Source organism: Ceratotherium simum, chromosome 33 (assembly GCF_057802395.1).
Source record: "Ceratotherium simum simum isolate JZ-2026a chromosome 33, ASM5780239v1, whole genome shotgun sequence".
Lineage (NCBI taxonomy): Eukaryota > Metazoa > Chordata > Mammalia > Perissodactyla > Rhinocerotidae > Ceratotherium > Ceratotherium simum.
Window position 1 is genome coordinate 10920429 of NC_141932.1, and position 19706 is coordinate 10940134.

The following is a 19706-nucleotide window of genomic DNA, read 5'->3' on the forward strand; positions in this document are numbered from 1 at the left end:
ACTCCATGGGTGAGGGGGGCATCCTACCCGAGGGTTATGGGGCAGCTGAGCATATGACCCCCAACACTGAACAAATGGTATCAACAGCTGTTCACTAGTCACAGACTCACTGCCCAGGGGAGGAGGACACCACAACATGCAGGCCGGTGAGGCTGCACTCAGGAATAGAGTGAACAAACAGCTCTGTGGGAGGCCGGTTCTGTAGTAACAAGAGGGAGCGGGGACCCCTGGCTTCTGTGGGAGGAAATGATGGGCTTGATTGATTAATTGCATGGGCTGACAGGGAACTTGTCAGCTCACACTGTCACGGACTTCGTGCCTCGAGAAACTGAAAAGTGGGTTTGGAAGCAATTAACTGTTTTTCCAAGTTGTTTCTTTTCCTTTGTATGTTAAGGAGATGTAACCACCAGCCATCCTGAAACTGAGGAAGCCTCACCACAAGAGCTATGCCCATGACCTTTGCCTTATTTTTAATGCAAAGATCTCTCCAGGAGGAGCTTAGGCCTTATTATGTGGAAGAATGTTCTGCAACTGAGCCTGTGCAAGCGAATACCCTCCTCTCCCTTTTGAATATTCATTCCCCAACCAAGTAAAATTTCTTGCTTTCCTTTGTGGACATCATGACTTTGGAAATGATTCCTCATGGCCTCCTATTTGCTGCAAATACACTTTACTTTGTGAGACAACTTCCATGGGTGTAGATTCTTATTTAACTCACCAGGATGTGGCCCACTTGGTTCAGTAAGAGAAATGGCAACCCAGAGGGGACATATCGCTTCGTGGTGCCTGTGCTGCAGGCTTGACGTTGCTGCCCTGTCAGGAGACCCAGCGGCTGCACTGATCGTTTTGCTTGGAGGATCTCTCAATGGAGGTGAGTGGCGCCAACCCCACGGCACAGCTATACGAGTTGTTTTCCTAAGTTGTCTCACAAAGCCTGTCTGTTGGGGCCTTGCTTTGGGGTTAGAGTCCCCACCTGGAGGTAGCTTGGCTCAAGGTAGTGAAAGTCTCCTCTGTCTGGAAGGATTGCGTGACCTGGCCACTACAGAAGAGCTGATGCTTGGTTCTGGCAAAATGGGAGCAATCCCTGGTGACTAGTTAGGGGTCAAACCCCATCTGGAGATAGAATCTCATCTGGAGTGCACTTTGTCTGTCTAGGGGTCAAATCCCCTCTGGAGATTGAATCTCATCTGAAGTGATGAGATGGGGATTCAAGGCCCCCTGAGGTCACTGAGTCTGTCTTTGTGTTGTGCCTGTGATCGGAGGAGGCGTCCCCTTGGATGGGGTTAAAGCTCTCTGGAGTTGCTGAGCCTATATTTTGTTTGTTTGTGTGTTTCTGTCAAGGATGCTTGATATAGAATTTTTGTCTAGGACGCTCAACATCAATCTTGTTTTTCCACAGTCTGGCTTTTCTGTACTCTTAGGTTATTTTTCCTTGTCCTCCCTATCAGTGGTCACTGGGTGAAACCCAGCATCTACCCATTTTATTTTACCTTTAAGGATTTAGTTACACAGCCTGGGTCTACTTTCAGGCTATTAGGGCACTAAACCTCCTCTGGGCATAGCCTTGTGGCATCTGCATCCCCACTAACCATTACAAGTAGCTCCTGGGAGGTTGGAAACAGATCATAAGAGAAGGCGCTAGATTATGGGGGGAGCTAGCTCCATCCTGGAGTATAGCCCATTGGGCTTCATCCTCCAGAATTGGAAAGTCTTTGGGTATTCCCCATTGACCTGAGAGCAGATGATCTTTTTATGTAACACAGCCTGGCCACAATATTCACCAAAGGATGGGGAAAAATGGACAGAAAATGGGACCCTAAATATCAGCACCATAATACAATTAGATCTATTTTGCAAAAGGACCAGGAAACGGGAAGGAATCCTGTATGTCCAGTGCTCCATGGCACTATGTCTAAATGAAGGGTTAAAAGTTGAATCTGAGATTTCAGAAATACTTCCCATATTACAAGATCTTTCTGATGAGGAGGACCTGACCCTCCAAATTTGGAGCCATGAGACTAAGGAAAGCCCACCTCAGAGTCCACCTCACTCATGTTCTCCAACTTTGGTCCCAGTGCTAGACCAGCTGGTGAGCCCCAAGAGACCTCCACCTTATTCTCCTACCTCACCTCTGTTTATGCCGGAGGATGTAACAGGGCCTAACACTTTACTCTCCCCCCCAACCCCGAACAATCCCTCTACATGTTATTAGACTCTCCAACAACGAAAGACCCTTCACCCTCATCTTCCAGATAGTACAACTAGATTAGGAACCAGTTACAAACCTGGGATATATCCCCGAAGACAGATGCCTGATGTTGAGGGGAGATTTATTAATGTGCACGTCCCCTTGTCCACCTCTGATCTATATAATTGGAAAAGCACACACTGAAGGATTGGGGGCTGACCCAGAGAAATTCATAAACCTGATAAAGGGAATCTTCTCCACTCATAATCCAACCTGGCCGGCTATTCAAAGCCTGTTAACCACACTCTTCATGGCTGAGGAAAAGTCATCTGTTCTGTTAAAAACTAGGGAACAAGCAGATAACGAATATGGCCCAGGATCAGAAATTCACAAGCCTAGTGAACAGGCTGTACCAGAGATTGACCCTGGGTGGAATCCTAGTGATCCTGATGATCAAGAAAAGCTAAGATATTTTCGGAGTTTTCTTTTGAAAGCCATGAAAATAGTAAGCCAGCCACCCATTAACTGCTCTAAATTAAGAGAGGTCCAGGAAGGCCCTGAGGAAAACCCCTCCACATTTTTTCAGAGGCTGTGGGACTCCCTCAGGTGATATACAAATTGGGACCTCAAGGCCCAGGGCAGTACAGTGGCTCTTAACCCCTATTTCATATCTCAAGTGCTCCAGACATCTGTAGAAAACTCCAAAAGTTAGCTATAGGTCTTGATATTAATTCTGCACAACTAATAGAGGCTGCATTTGGGGTGTACAATAACCAGGATAAAGCTGAGGATGAAAAGGAAGACAAAAAGATGAAAAGGCAAGCTGCTCTATTAGTTGCGGCCCTCCACTCTACTCAAGGTAACACGAGGGAGAGAAGACGCCATGGGTGAGTAACCCCAGCCCCCACCGAGGGACTGGAAAGCCACCAACAAGGTTGGGGGCCTCTCAGTATACACACTGCAAACAGGAAGGGCACTGGCAGCAGGAGTGTTCAAACCACCCCCATAGAGGGAAAGGATTGAACAAGACCGAGCCATGGCAACTTCCCTTGCCTACAGATGAGATGTGATGGGGCCATGGGGCTCCTCAGTTGGCTCCAGGCAACCAAATCCTCATCTCCCCTCAGGAGCACCGGGTGACATTAACAGTGGGAGGAGAGCATGTTGAATTCTTGCTCAATACTGGAGCTACATTCTCAGTGCTGAATACCCTAAAGGGAAACCTTTCAAAAACAAAGTGTGACATAAAAGGAGTATCAGGAAAAGGAGAGACCAGAAGGTTTCTGGGGCCCTCGACCTGTGAAGTGGGATCAAAATTGCTGTGGCATTCCTTTCTGTATGTACCAGAATGCCTTGTTCCCCTTCTAGGGAGGGATATACCATCTAAGTTAGGGGCGTCAATAGGCTGGGAACAAGATAAAATAGAGGTCCAGGTCCCCAAAAGTCTGGTAGTTGAGCTTGTGGCCCTATTATAGGATACATCAGCACCTGAGAAGGAAGAAATTCCCCTAAATGTTTTAAGCGGAGTTAACTCAAAAGTATGGGCACAAGGACAGGTGGGGTGAGCAGCCATTGCCACACCAGTAAAGGTAAAATTGAAGCAGATAGATCACTGGCCCCGGCCAAAACAGTATCCCTTGAAGCCGGAAGCCATAAGAGGAATCCTTCCTGTAGTGATTAGGCTTTTAGAACAGGGATTGATCAGGTCATGTAGATCCACATGGAACACTCCCATTTTATCCATTGAAACACCAGGATCAGGGGAATATAGATTTATTCAGGACCTTAGGGCTGTCAATGAGGCTGTCCAAGACATACATTCTGTAGTGCCTAATCCATATATCCTGCTAGTTAACCTCCCTGGGGACAGCAGGTTCTATGCAGTACTGGATTTAAAAGATGCTTTTTTCTGCATCCCATTGGATCCCGAGTCCCAGGAGATATTTGCCTTTGAATGGGAGGACCCAGACTCCCACCAGAAGCAAGAATATTGCTGGACTGTCTTATGCCAAGTGTTCAAAAACTCCCCCACTATCTTTGGAGAAATCATAGGCCAAGATTTAAGGGAACTAAAATTAAAACAGACTACTGTGTTACAGTATGTGGATGATATCCTAATAGCCAGCCCTACTAAGGAGATCTCCAATAGAAACACTATAATTATGTTGAACTTTTTAGCCAGTAAGGGATATACAGTGCCTAAAAAGGAGGCACAAATATCTAAAGAGACTGTAAATTATTTGGGGTTCATCATTTCAAGGGGACAACGCAGCCTTCCCCAGGAGAGGAAAATGGTAGTATGCCAACTCCCTCCACCAAAAACTCGTAGGCAACTATGAGGATTCTTGGGGATGGCTGGGGTTTACTGCATTTGGATCCCTAACTTTGGATTAATCGCTAAGCCTCCCTATGATAAACTACAGAGGCCAGAAATGGACCCCTTTGAATGGGATAAGCTATGTGACCAAGCTTTCAATAAGCTTAAAAACTTGCTAACGGAAGTGCCTGCACTGGCCTTACCAGATCTGAGCAAAGAATTTGACCCATATGTTTATGAAAGACAGAGAATAGCTATGGGAGTGCTAACCCAAATGTTGGGACCCCTAAAAAGAGTGGTAGCCTATTTCTCAAAACAGTTAGACATAGTGGTGATGGGACAGCCCCCATGCTTGAGAGCTGTAGCTGCCACCTGCCTCTTAATGAAGAAAGCAGAAAAACTGACTATGGGCCAACCCATGACAGTGTGGACACCCCATCAAGTCTCTAGCCTACTAGAGACTAGAGGACATCTATGGCTATCCCAGAATAGAATACTGTGATATCAAGCTGTGCTGCTAGATTCTCCTGCTATTTCCTTAAAGCCCTGTCATACCTTAAACCCAGCTACCCTGCTCCCTGATTACAATGGACCTATTACCCATGTTTGCCTGGAAGTGATTGATCAGGTTTACTCTACTGCACAGATCTCCAGAATGAACCATTGCCTAATGCAGAGGAAGTACGGTTTGTAGATGGGAGCAACTTCATGAATAATGGACAAAGAAGAGCATGTTATGTAGTAGTGTCTCTGCATGCAACCATAGAGGCCAAGGGGCTGACACCAGGCACCTCGGCCCAAAAGGCAGAAATAATTGCATTAACCAGAGCTTTGGAATTGGGAAAAGAAAAAACAATAACAATATACACAGAACCTAAATATGCTTTCTCTGTAATTCACAGTCATGGAGCCATTTGGAAAGAAAGAGGACTCCTTTATAGCAGCAGTAAAGAAATTAAACATGGGCCAGAGATCCTTAAACTGCTGGAAGCAGTACAGGTCTCCCAGGAAGTATTGGTGGTCCACTGTAGAGGCCATCAAAGTGGGGAATCAGAGGCCATAAAAGGGAATAACTTGGCAGCTGCAGCTGCACAAAGGTCCACTATATCAGGAGAGCTTCTCCAATTGCCATTAATCCCCACTCCACCCTTCTAAGAGTTTACTCCAGTGTATTCCCCTGATGAAGTAAGGGAAGCCATGACACAGCGTTATCAGTGGTCCCCAATAGTTAAGGGCTGGATGATAAATGCACAAGGGAAGATTTGGGTCCACAAACAGACAGCTTGGGGGGTCCTTAAAAGTGCTCATGATTCTACCCATTACGGAAAAGATGCCTTATACCTATGGCTGATGAAGGTCATAAGCACCCCAGGTACAGAGGAACTTTTTGAAAAAATAACTGGACAATGCATTTATTGCCAGAAGAATAATGTACAAACCAGAAGAATAATGTACAAACCTGGCCAAAGCAGCTCAAATTAGGGGAACTTTACTGGGGGAAGACTGGTGAGTTGATTTTACTTTTATGCCCACAGCCACTGGAGGATACAAATACCTCTTGGTGTTTGTGGATACATTTACCAGATGGATTGAAGCCTTTCCTTGTAGGTTGGAAAGGGCAAATGAAGTAACAAATGTGCTATTAAAAGAAATAATTCTCCATTTTGGGTCACCTAAATCAATTCTGAGTGAGGATGGGCCAGATTTTATATCAAAAATAACCTCTGAATTAGCCAGAGTTTTAAAAGTTAAATGGGGGCCGGCCCCGTGGCTTAGCGGTTAAGTGCGTGCACTCCGCTATGGGCAGCCCGGGTTCGGATCCCGGGCGCGCACCGACGCACCGCTTCTCCGGCCATGCTGAGGCCGCGTCCCACATACAGCAACTAGAAGGATGTGCAACTATGACGTACAACTATCTACTGGGGCTTTGGGGGGAAAAAAAAGGAGGAGGATTGGCAATAGATGTTAGCTCAGAGTTGGTCTTCCTCAGCAAAAAGAGGAGGATTAGCATGGATGTTAGCTCAGGGCTGATCGTCCTCAAAAAAAAAAAAAAAAAAAAAGTTAAGTGGAAGCTACATGCCTTATGGAGACCAGAGTTGTCTGGAAAAACTGAGTGAGCAAGTAAAACTTTAAAGAAAACTCTGGCTAAATTGTGCCAAGAGACACAAGAAAATTGGTGACAACTACTGCCAAATAACCCTCACTCAGATAAGGGCAGCTCTAAAAGGCAAACTGAAGATTAGCCCCTTTGAAATGACCTATGGTAAGCCTTCTCTAAAGACTCAGATTTGCTCACAAACTCAGACCCAGAGGTTTCCATGGCAATAAAACACATAATCAATCTGAAGCAGGTGGTAGATGCACTCAATAAGTAATAAACTTTTGTCTTCCCTTGCCTACGGAGGTCAAACTTCACCTATACGAACCGGGAGATTGGGTCTATCTTAAAACTTGGAAAAGAGGTTCATCCCAAGATCAGCTAAATCCTATTTGCATAGGGCCTCACTCGGTGTTACTAACCACACATTCTTCCCTAAAATTAGAAGGAGTCACCCCTTGGATCCACCACACATGGGTAAAAAAGGTACCCACTCCTGAACATCAAGAGATATCGTTACAGACAACTGACTCCGAGTTTTCCTGCAAACCACTCTCTGATTTGAAACTCTTGTTTCAGTGACACCATGCAGGTAAGTAATGACCAGCTATCCACCCCAGGCTCTGCCCTGGACCCTAACAAACCCCATACCATTTAGGCATGGTATACTTCCAAGGAGGTTGCATGTTTCTGGGCAGCAGGACTAGGTCCATCAGAGAAATGGGCAACCCAGTATCTAGACTATAAAGAGCTGATGGAATCTAGAGGGGGAAGGGCAAGTATGCCCAGATACTAAACACATTGAGGTCATAAAATTACAGATGGTTGCTACAAACAACTTGGGGCTATGCATCTGGTGACCCACAAACCTATTTGAGATTGGCTGAAAATTCTGGTCCTCTACTGATCACAGGAAGCAGGAAGCAGGAAGCAGTTACAGAAGACAGACCTTAGACCTGTGACCCTCAAGAATGAGGAGCAGGATAAAACTAGAGGGGAGATTTATCACCGACTAGGTTCCTGGAGAAACTCAAAGGTGGGTTTGGAAGCGATTAACAGTTTTTCCAAGTTGTTTCTTTTCCTCTGTATGTTAAGGAGATGTAAAAACCAGCCATCCTGAAACTGACCAAGCCTCACCACAAGAGCTATGCCCACGACCTTTGCCTTATTTTTAACACAAAGATCTCTCCAGGAGGAGCTTAGGCCTCGTTATGTGGAAGCATGTTCTTCAACTGAGCCTGTGCAAGCAAATACCTGCCTCTCCCTTTTGAATATTCATTTCCCAACTGAAATAGAAGTTCCTGCTTCCCTTTGTTTAGGGATGCCATAACTTTGGAAATGATTTCTCATGGCCTCCTATTTGCTGCAAATACACTTTACCTTGTGAGACAACGTCCACTGGTGTAGAGTTTTATTTAACTCACCAGGAGGCAAGCCCACTTGGTTCGGTAATACTCAGAGCATGTGTAAAGCAAGAGAAATGGCCACATGTGTGAGACTTGACTGGAGGAGGTGCTACCCAAAGCAAGAGCACCCATAAGAAAGAGACTGACGTGGGATGCCAGATCCCCAGGGGCTTTGCATTGAAAATTAGGAGAATTTAAAACAGGATTCATGCATTTATTCCAGCATTCAGTCACGGAAAGCTGTGCTGAGAATGTGCTCTGTGCCTAGCCCCACCCTTGTGTGGTGATGGAGAAAGGTTGGGGACACGGCCGAGGAGATGGGTGGATTCTGTGTGCTAAATGAACATGATAATTAGGAGCATGATTTGTGGTTAGAGACTCGTGTTCCGATGGCCTTTCTCCGTTTCTCAGCAGGATTAATGTGCCAGAGTGACGACAAGCAGTGACTCACTGCTGCATCAATTTGGGAAAACTGACAACCTAACCATATTGAGTCTTTCAATCCATGAACATGGTATATATCTCCCTGTTTTCACATCTTCTTTCAATTCTTAAAGTAATACTTTGTATTCTTTCAATGTACAGGATTTGCACCTATTTCATTCGTTTCATAGTTTCATGTTACTATAATTGCATCTTTAAAAAAATATTCAATTGCTAATTTTCCTTAGGCAATACACAGCATAGAAAAGGAATCTTTTCGTTAGAACTAATATCTTAATACCTTGCTAAACTCTTTTATTGGTTTTAGCAACTTCTTTGCAGATAAATTTACATTTTGTATGCCCACCACCATGTTGTCTGTGCATAAAGACTCTTTTACTTCTTACTTCATGATCTGGAGAGCTCTTATTTCTTTCTTGCATTCATTGAACTGGGAAGGATCTGCAATATATTGTTGAACAGAAGTGGTAAGGGCAGCCATTCTAGCCTCATTTCAAATCCTAGTGGAGAAGGCTGTGTGGCCTCTGTGACAGGCCCCGCCAAGCCTTAGGAGAAACTATTAGCAGAAACTTTCTGCAAAAAACAGCCAACAAAAGTCCTGAAACAAGCCTGGGTTCTGAGTTCACAAAAAGCTTCACCTCAGGACCCTTGTTTGCTGTTTTTTTTACATACCTTTTCATGGCTCTTGCACAATAATCTGATTAGAGGGATGATGCCCCTGCTTTGCAGAACAGTAAAGTGACCCACACAGAGATAAAGAGACTCACTCACAAAGTGGCATAGATGGATTAGAACTCAGTTCTTTTGGACACAAGTCCTATGGTCTTCCACATAGACTAGGTGATTCATACCATTGCCAAAAAGGCCATTAAGTTTAAATAATCGGAGGCTGAGCATTATGAGCTGAAAATTGTCAAATTAATAAGTTGAAATCTGAACCCCCAGGACCTCAGGATGTGACTATATTAGGAGACAGGGTCTTTAAAGAAGTAATTCAGTTGAAATGGAGTCATCAGGGTGGACCCTAATCCCATACACTTGGTATCTTTTCAAGAAGAGGAAACATTTATAAGAAGAGGGAAGACCGTGTGGGAAGATGGGAGGAGACAGCTGTCTGCAAGCCCAGGAGAGAGGCCTCGGAAGGAACTAACCCTGCTGACTTGTTGGTCTCAGATTTCCAGCCTCCAGACTGTGAGAAAATAATTCCTCACTTGTGTGTCTTGATCTCTGCGTACTCGGTGTTGGTCCCTTTTTGTTTGTGGGGCTTGTGAAATGTGAGAAAAGCATAGTGGAGCTCTGGTTCCTCTCCTGAGATGGGGCTCGCCCCAGCAGGGGCTGGGTGGTCTGAAGGGGAGTCTGTCCAGAACTCGTGCTGATCCGCCTGAGTGGAAGGAAGAGAAAGATTCGGAGCTGGGCAATAGGGTCAGGGAGAAAGCAGCTAAGACCAGAATGGGATTGCTGAGGGAACTTTGATCATTTTCCCCTTCATTTGTTCAAAAATAGTTAATAAGTAGCACTGTCCAATCCTCAGTAAGTATTTATATTAGTCATATTATATTCTAAAAACAAATGCTGGGAGAGGATGTGATTATCATTTTCATCTTACAAATGGTAAAACTGACGCTAAGAGAGATTACATGCATTGAGCTGAAGACACATGTCTCTATACATGCACCACTGAGCCAGGACTCAAATCCAGCTCTTTCTCACTATGGCGCCATCCTCTGTTGGGACCGTGTGCCAGGTGCTGTGTGTGGAGTGATGAAGAAAGCAGACCCAGCCCCTGACACCATGCAGCTGATGGTTTTCTAGGACAGGCAGTTACGAAACAAATAGAAAACAAGTACAATTCAAGTTCTCAATTTGGGATGTGAGATATTTTGGAATATAAAGCAGGGGCAGTGGCCGCATACCCAGTTTCCAGACAGATCCTAGAAGACAGAGCAGAGAGCAGGTCCTGCAGGAAAGATGGCCCCAAACACCTCCCCCATATCTGCTTCCCGCCCACAACACCCTCAGGCTGCAGATGCATGAAACAGAAACGCTCAAACAGCAGCACAGAGAGACAAAGACAAACATTTCTGAGGTCAGGAGGAAAGGCCTTCACTATTGAAGGGCAACTAGAAGAGAGGGAGAAGGCTGCCCAGAGTGGGCAAAAGAAAGATGAAAATCAATGACGGATCAACTGTGCTAATCTACTGCAGCCAAAACACGGGAAAGAAAGAAACGGGTCTGTGAATAATCATGGCTACAGTATTTGCATATGGATGAACCTCACCCATCAAAAGACACAGACAGAGATTTTAATAGAAAATGTTTTCCAGCACTATGATTATTAAATCATTCGTTCCAGAAATATTTATTGAGTACCTGCTGTGAGTTATGAGTCAGGCATTCCTCTAGGCCCTGAGAATGCAACAGGGAATAAAACAACAACACCAAACCGCCCTGGGGACTCGCTAGAGGAGGGAAGGATTCTGATCCTTAGTAATGAGTCCTGTGCTCAGAATGTGCCAGGTGCTGTTTTAAGTACTCCCCACAACTACTCTGTGACACAGGTTCTCCTTATATTCCCATGTCACAGAAAATAAACAGAGATCAGAGAGGGCACATCATTTGTCCAGGGTCACACAGCATGTCAGTAGGGAAAGGGGATTTGGATGCGGGTCATCTGGCTCTGGGGCACCTGCTTTCAACCACTAATCTCTACTGACTTCAAGAGACATTCATTAAAAAAAAAGAAGTTTACTGAAAATTTGAAAGTAAAGCAATGGAAAAGGTATAACCTGATTCCTGACATCCACGATTCCTGGCCCCACGATTCCTCATGTGGACTTTGCACACAGTGAGGATTCCATTCCCCAAGATAGACCAGAGGAAACAATATAGGGAATTAAGAAAATTGAATGAAAAAAAATGATTTTCTGTCTCCTTGATAGACCCGTTACTGAGAGAGAAGTTTTGAAATAATCAACTGTGATTGCGGGTGTGTCTACTTCTCTTTGCAGCTCTGTCAGTTTTTGTTCATTTTTTTTGATGAGCGATGCTCAGTTATTGGGAGCATACATGTTTAGGATTTTTATATCTTTTAATGAGATGATAGAAGCCAGATATATAGAGCAAATATTGCAGGTTCCATTTATATGAAGTTCTGCAATAGACAAAATTAGTCTATCGTGATAGGAATCAGTGATCACTGGAAACCAGGGGTTGACTGGGAAGGGGAACAAGGGAATATTGGGGAGTGATGGAAATGTTTCATGTCCAGATTGGGTCATGGTCACAGGGTGTATCCATTTGTCCAAATTCATTTAACCATATACTTAAAATGGGTGCATTTTATCCTATGTAAAGTATATCTCAATAAATTCAGTGTTGATATTAAATAAACATGGTGATAGATTGGAAAATGCAAAATGAGGTGATGAATTGTGACTTTGGGGTGCCCGGGCTCTCTATCCTAGAGCCCATGTCCACCACTCTCCTTGTAATCAGCGGCTCTGACACAGACTAGGTTTGGGCCATTACTCTTTCCCAGTGATACACACCAGAAGAAGAGGCTAATATTCCAGGGGATTACGATCATCAGACAAATAAGGCATAAACACCCCCAACAAACCCACTGGACTACATAGTTACCCCACCAGACGTAGACACATCAGAGCAGTTGAGTCAATCATATAAAATGTCCACATGTGAAACTCTGGGCAGTGTTGGATGTAAAAGGGAAGTTCCTAAGGGCCCTTACTGAGGCAGCATCCACCAGGGATAATGTTGAAAGGAGCCCATGTCGCCACACTCACCCCGGAACCTAAACCCTCGTCTGGGTTCACGTCGTCCTTGCTCTGCACTGGCTGGGCTGCCTTCTTCCTGCAAGTCTTCACTCTAAGGGAACAGCCCAGGGCATTTCAGCCTGGTTATTTGGGGCACTGAGAAGGCAGACAACCCTCTACTCCCTGTAAAGACCATGGAAGTGCTGAATGAGGTAGACAGAGATGGGGTCCTTCCCCCGGTGGTCCCTTAACCCAAAGGCTGGACCAGGGCTGGGAAGATACCCCATGGTTGCCTATGTTGGTTATGAGCTGATTCACACCACCACTCAACCTCCCTTTCCTGGATCCTGGCTTTCCAAGCAGTCCAGGTCCTCTGGCTCAGGGTTTCTGAGAGTCTGAGACCTTATGCCCTTCCCACCAAAGGCATCTCCCTCTGTCTCTGGAGCCCACTCTCAACTGAAGAAGAGACAGAGGCAGAGAGAAAGCAGGGTGATGATGCCAGCTCCCCCGACTGCTCCCAGGACCCCACTGGCCCTGGGTTCTGGTTTACCTGTAGATAATTGGACTTTAGGGTAAACTCCAACCCCAATACATGGCATCCTCCCAACTGGCCACTTCTCTCCCTTTATTCCCTTAGTGTACCCACTCCCCAAACAGGACTCAGTTGCTCTGCATTCCATTACCCTGTAGACCCTGGACCCGCCCCTTCTCCTGGCCACAGGACTGAGGATTTTACACCCCCAGCCACTCTGATCCAGGCCTTGGGGTGTCTCTCCTCCAAGCTCCATCTCTCTGGGCCTGTTACGTGTTAAATTGTTCCCCCCCGCCAAAATTCATTATGTTGAAATTCACCCCTGCTCACCCGTGGCATATTCCCTGCCCCGTACCTCAGAATGTGACTTTATTTGGACACAGGGTCTTTACAGCAGTTATAGTTAAAATGAGGACATTATGTTGAGCCCTAATCCAATATAACTGATGTCCTCATTAAAAAGGGGAAATTTGCACAAAGAGAGGGAGAATGCCATGTGAAGATGAAGGGGAGATGCTTCTACAAGCCAAGGCATGACAAAGTTTGCCAGCAAATCACCAGAAGCTGAGGGACAGGCCTGGAATAGATTCTCACAGTCTCAGAGAGAACCAACCCAGCTGACACCTTGATCTCAGGCTCTGGCCTCCAGAAATATGAGATGATACATCTTTGCTGTTTATCCCCTTGTTTGAGGTACTTTGTTACAGCAGCCCTAGGAAACTAAAACAAGGGTCCTGGCTCCTCTTTCCCGAGGCGTCACCCCTCAGCTGACCATTGACCTGGCAGCAGCAGGACAGTGGCAATCTGGGCTCCATGGACATTTGCAGCCTCGCAGCTGAGTCTGAGGACAGAGCTGAGCCCCCCACTGAAGCTCAGGGAGCTGTTGGCCCAGGGCCTGGTGGAGCTGGAGGTGACCGTGAAGGAGGCGTTGCTGCTGTTCTCCTCCAGCAGACCCTCCCCCAGCCACCAGTGCAGGGAGGGGGCCGGCTGGGCTCGGGATGAGCAGCCACAGTGCAGACCCTGGTCCTCCAAGGAGCAAGAGGGTCCCAGCAGTTGTGGGGGGGTCTGTGGGGAGGGAGGTGAAGGTCAGTAGTGCCTCTGCCCTCCACAGGACCCAGGTGTCGTGCCCCGGGGGTCCCCACACTCACAGGCCATGGAGAGGCTCACAGATATATTTTGGGAGCCCAGCGGGTGCTGAGTGAGGCAGGTGAAGTCTCCTCCTATAGTTCCTATGGAAGGCAGCTCCAGGATGGTGGTGGTGGTTATGGGTGTGGCGTTCAGGGCTGGGGACCCCTGGAACAAGCTCAGCTCTGCAGGGGGGTTGCTGTCAGCCACACAGAGCAGCCGCACAGCCTGGCCCTCCAGGACGGGAAAGGTCGAGGTGTTTTGCAGGATCTTGAGGGCTTTGGAGAGAGAGATGCAGAGAAAGAGAGACAAAGACAGAGAGAGACAGGGTGGGCGAAGCTGGCATCTCTCTCCACACTAACTCTGAAGAGGGGACTGGGAGAGTCAGGCCTCAGGCCTTCAGAAGAGGCCCAGAGGATTTCCCTGAGCTGCTCAGAGTGTCGGGCAGATGGAGGACAGAGAGCTCAGGACAGGGATGTAGTGAACAAATGCAGTTAATGGACCGACGAGGGGCTATGGAAGCAGGAGGAGGTAACGCGTCAGAGAGAAGGTGAAACAAGAGGGATGTGACGGCTTCCTTTGGATTTGGCCAGAGAAAGCTGTGGGTGAGAAAAGATTAACTTCAGGGGCTGGGATTTGTGAGGGCTTTCCCCTGTGCTCTCCCCACGTCTGACCTCAGTAGCTGGCTTCTCACTTATCTCTCACTTAGTCCCCAGACAATTGGAGCGCTAGATCCAGCTAAACCTGCATCCAGCCCAGCACTGGAGAGAAAAAATTCTTTTTTACCTCTGCTGTTTCCTTGGGCAATGTTGATCACCATGTTCTGTGGAGCATCTGGAACAGAAGGATGTAGAAGCCTCAACATCCATGGAGACGGATGATGGGGACAGATGGATGGGCACTGGGCCTTTCTCCCCGGGACCCATGGAAACAGGTATAGGGGCACCCCTTCCTGTTGGACTAGCAGGACCCCTACATCAAGCTCTGGCCCAGCTCGGCCCTGGCCCCACCTCCTCAGAGACTCAGGTGTCCTGGCCCAACACTCACAGGTGACGTTGAGCTGGATGGTCCTTTCCACAGTCACACCAGCTGCAGGGAAATTCACCTGACAGGTGAGGTTGGTGCCATGGTCCTGGGCCCGTGGGGTGAGAGTGAGCACAGAGGAGAGGAGGGTCCTGGGGCCCAGGGAGGTGAGAGCAGCTGACGTCCAGGAGAAGATGGAGGGTGTGCCCTGCTCACAGGCCCAGGACACAGAGCAGGTCAGGTTCCTGGGGAGGCCAAACTCCAGGCGCCCTGACATAAGGATTTCGGGCCTGTGGGTCAAAGCTGGTGAGGAGAGAGAGGACATTGGGGCCCCTTGGTGTGTCTCCAGCCTGCCCCAGGGTCTTTACATCGCCGTCCGCACAACTCCCCGCTCTCAGGAAGAGCAGAACCTTCATTTTTCTATTTCCAGTGCCTCACACTCTGGGGCCTTTCCCTGGGCCCCCACCATACCTGTCACACGCAGAGAGTGTCTTATCCTGATACGAGTTTTTCCTGTAGGAATTCTTCATGTGAAATAAGTATGTCCCACTGTCCCCCATGTTGACGTCTCTGATGCTCAGGGAGCAGTTGTAGGCCTGGGGGTCCCCGAGGAGGAAGAACCGGCCCTGGGTGCTCTCATACAGTTTCTGTTTCTCTTTGTTTGTGGCCACCAGAGAATTACGGTTTCTATCCGCCCCTTTCTGGAACCAAAACATGTGGAGGGTTCCAAAGACAGTCCAGGGATAGGAAAATTTGCAGGGCACGAGGACACACAGGCCCTCCTGCACTGTCACGGACTCCCATAGTTTCAGCTGGTACCTCTGATCCTGAGCCGTGGGCACTGGGGAGAGGGAGACACTCAGCCTGCAGCTCTGGTGCCTCCCAAGAGTGGGGTCACTTTTCCCCACAACTGCTCACCTCCCCACAGCACAGGCAGCAGCAGCATCAGGTGCAGCGACATTCTGTCCTCCTGCCCTAGGACAGTCTGCCTTCCAGGGTCCCTCTGAGAGAGAAGAGAAAGCCACAGCTGTGAGAGGGCAGAGGAAGCTGATACAGAAAGCCTGTGTTTAGAAGAATGGGCCACAAGCCCAAAAAAGAAACTTCAGACCACAGATTCAGCTGTGACTGCCCATTTGAGATCATCCGGGACAATTTCTGCCTGTGTGAAATGAACCCTGAAGCTCAGACAGGCAAGGGGCTTGCCCAAGTAACGCAGCAAGGAAGTACGAGAGCCCCCAAGTCCTGCCTTCTGGGGTCGTGCACGGTTGTCTCTACTAGAGAAGCAGGTCTCACGTGGCCAGCTCCCAGAGAGTCAAGAGTGCAGGGAGGGCAGCTTCCCATGAGGACAGCCAGGGAAGGCCTTTCTATTTGCCTATGAATGGGCCAGAAAAATCACATATAAGTTTTTAGCTATGGACTGAACTCCTCTGATGGTTCTATCCACAGAACTACCACCTCCTAGGAAGGTCACCTGGCACGTAGGGCCGGTGTCATGACCTTGAGACCCTAACATATGAGTGAGGACTTAGGAAAGGGGAGACGGCTTGGGGCCCAGGGGGGAGAGGAACGTCATCTTATACAAGCCGCTGACACAGTGCTATTTAGACTCCAAGATGGTTGCACTTCAGGTGAATGGGGTATAGATTTGGGGTGTCTGGTACAAGCTGGAGAGGAGAAAATGACTCAGACCCCAGAGTGTGATCCTGGGGGCAACCTCCACATTGGCCACGTGTCTCTCAGCTCTACAGTCCTGATCACCTCCCCCACCCTCCAGATATTGAGCAGTTGAGTTCCTGTCTCTGGGATTCTTTCCTGGGGACCCTTGACTACTTGTCACCTCCAGAGACAGTGTCATATATTGGGAGTCAGATTTCACATAATATTTCTCTATCCTAAAGTCTTTCCACTTTCCCACAACTTAGAAAATCTGATGCTCAGACAGCCACTGTGGGCCCCTGGGTCCTGAGAAGGTTGAGTCAGCCCCAGATTCTGTCTTACAGGTTTGATAGGTCTCTGGGTGAGGGGGATTATGGAAAAAATAAATATGCAAAAATAAACAAGTAGGACTACACTAAACTAAAAAGCTTTTGCACAGCAAAGGAAACCATCAACAAAATGAAAAGTCAACATAATAGAATGGGAAAAAATATTTGCAAATCATATATCTGATAAGGAGTTAATATCCAAAATAAGAACTCTGTTGGTCACCTCCAGGATCTGAAGGCCGGTGTCAAGTGGGCTAAAGTAGGTCCAGAAAATCCATGGGTTGGATTGGAGAATGGGATAGGAGGCACAGGCAAGCCCTCATTCATGGTCACTGGCTGAAGGTTACAGACTGTACCTGTACCATCCTCCAGGGTCCACTGCAGGAAACACAGTCTCTAATTGCAGCCCTGCCCAGAAATCTTCTCAGACCTGTTGCCCTCACAGTTGTGGCTGCAGCGGCAGCAGCATCTCTGGGCTGCAGAGGATCATCTAGATTCCCTTGATACCATCCAATGAGCCTCTCCCAGCTGGGAGGTGTGTGCGACTGTGAGGTGGTCAATGAGCTGGGGGCTCCTTCTGATTGAAATGTGTGGTTTCTGCCCCAAACTTTTCCCTTCAACAAGAATACCCCTCTCTCCCTCAAGCCACTGCAGGGGAAGTGAAAGCTGAGCTCTTCTCTCCTGAGACTACAGCAGGGTGGACCCCTCCTTCTTCCTGTACCCTGAAACCCCACCTCTCGCTTCCCGAGGACCAACCCCCACTTCCCTCAAGAGAGATGTGGAGTTTGTGGTCTGTTTTCCCCAGATAGGTTTCTTAGAGCCTCCCTCATAGGGACAGAGGAGAGAGAGACCAAGACTCTCCTGGGACCAAATCCTCTCTGTATGGGACCCACTCCAGGGCTGGAGCTCCCCAGAGGCCTCAGGAAGCATTGAGTGAACTCTTGAATTCAACTGCAGGGAGATAAACTATGGACAGAGGCTGGGACTGAGCCTGGAGCCCTGACTCCAGTGTCAGACTTGGGTGAGGTGTTTGAGTTCAGTGTGAGACAGAAATTGTGACTGGGTCTCTGTTCCTTCTCACATTTCCTGTGAGCCCTGCACATACATGTACAGAATATCTCTCCCCATCTTCTCCACAGCTCCTCTAGCTTCTGCAATTCTTCTTCTCCATGGGGTGACCACCTAGTTCCCCTCTCCTTACGTGTCTCCCTCTTGTAGCTTCTAGGTCTCCCACTGACAATGACCCATCTTGGATGTTGCAGAAGTCTTTTCCCAATCTCAGCAAGCTCCCTCATGTGCCTAAACACTTTGAATGTCTTCTATCACTTCCAAAGACAATGCTTCAGTCAGCCTCCTGATATTCCATTCCTTCATTTATCGGACAGATATTGAGGCATAATTTTTAAAATATTTTTCAGGATTTATCACAGAGCTAGAGGCAGTAAAGGACTATGAGTCTTGTTCCCTGTCCTCCAGAACTCCATTTTGGCACCAGACAGAGACTGAGAAGAGAAAGAGAGGAAGAGAGGATGGGGGGTGGAGGAGAGAGAGGGAGAGGGAGAGAGACAGAGATATCAGGCTGTTGGGGAGAGAGGCCCTTCTTGTCGGTAAGAGGCGGAAGAGGGAGGAACGGGGGCTTTCCTCAGACAAGGAGGGATTTCTGAGAAGACTGGAGGTGAAGTTTCCCCTGAGAGGCAAGAAACCAAGGGTGTGTGAGAAGTCCCTCTCTTATGGAATACAAAGTCCCATTCCCTGGGGGTGGCAAGGAGCCTGAGAAGGGCCGAACTAGATTGGAGGCCCTTATCCTGTTCATATCCACACTCAAGCCTCTCCCAGCTCCTCCACCAGGGTCTGCCCACAGGGGTAGAGGCGCTCGTTTCAGCCAAGACACAATGTGGTCCTTGGCGAGCCCCAGACAGTAGGGATGGCACTGTCCTGGGTGCTGAAGCGTAATTGGATCTCAAGTTTAGGAATAACTGGGCTGTTGGGAGAGGTCTGATTAGACAGGAACAGGATCTGGGCCTCAGGTCAGAAAAGCAGGAGAGTCAGAGGAAATGGACTGCCTACAAGGGAGAAAACTGGGAATAGACGGATCTTCTGGTCTGGGGGCTGAGCTTCCCCTGTGCCCCTTCTCCCTCCTTCTTTACTCTCCATAATGTCCCCGGGGCTTGGCCAGTTGCTGAATCAAAGCAAGCAGCAGCCCAATTCTAGACTTCTTATTATTCGAGAAAAATAAAGCCCTTTTGTTAAAATGCCTGAAAGTCAGCCCTTTTGTAACTTAGAGCAAAACGCTTTTCTAACTGATACAATAAGTGGGTTGTGGAGATGATTCCTCAAATTCCGTTTGAAGCCAACACGACATTTTCCAAAAGTGCCCCACTCATTTAAATCTCCCAACGGCACCTGAGAGTGCCTGGTGTGTCTGACTTTTTTTACTTTTGCTAATTCAAGATTAGAGAAATGGTATTATATCCTTTCTTTACTTTGCATCGATGTGATTATAAACAACTTGTCTTAACTATATTTTTATTAACTACAATCCTTCTTTGTGAATTATCTATTCAAAGTGTTTACACACAGGGACCTTGGAGTTTTCCTTAATGACGTCTCTAAAGATTTTAATCTCATACCTATTATTTACCTTAGAGAATAATATATTTTGCTAACAAAATGTGCATCCCTAAATTTCAAAGTTTGGGTTTTACTGTTTTTGACCATTGTGTAAATGGCAGGATCTGGTATACATTTCTTTCTGGCTACTTGCACTCAATATTAGTTTAAAAAAATTTATTGTAAAGTGTATAACGTACAGCAG

The 19706-nt window shown here is 47.3% G+C and overlaps 1 protein-coding gene and 1 long non-coding RNA gene across 3 annotated transcripts; one reads left to right on the plus strand and one right to left on the minus strand.

The window, feature by feature from the left end:
• Positions 1–591: 591 nt before the first annotated feature.
• On the plus strand, positions 592–11886 carry LOC147912801 (uncharacterized). Of its 2 annotated transcripts, XR_015549429.1 has the most exons (5): positions 592–871; positions 2966–3075; positions 7049–7195; positions 7699–8523; positions 9508–11881. It is a non-coding gene; the product is annotated as an uncharacterized LOC147912801 (long non-coding RNA). The 2 variants fall into 2 exon arrangements; XR_015549428.1 differs by having other exon boundaries at positions 598–871; positions 7699–11886.
• Positions 9661–15867, minus strand: LOC101407929 (sialic acid-binding Ig-like lectin 6). Its single transcript, XM_087421258.1, is given in 9 exon segments — positions 9661–9834; positions 12257–12338; positions 12677–12776; positions 13538–13823; positions 13911–14161; positions 14670–14753; positions 14934–15209; positions 15385–15747; positions 15825–15867. Coding segments are annotated over 9 exon segments (1659 nt in total).
• Between the last annotated feature and the right edge of the window lie 3839 nt (positions 15868–19706).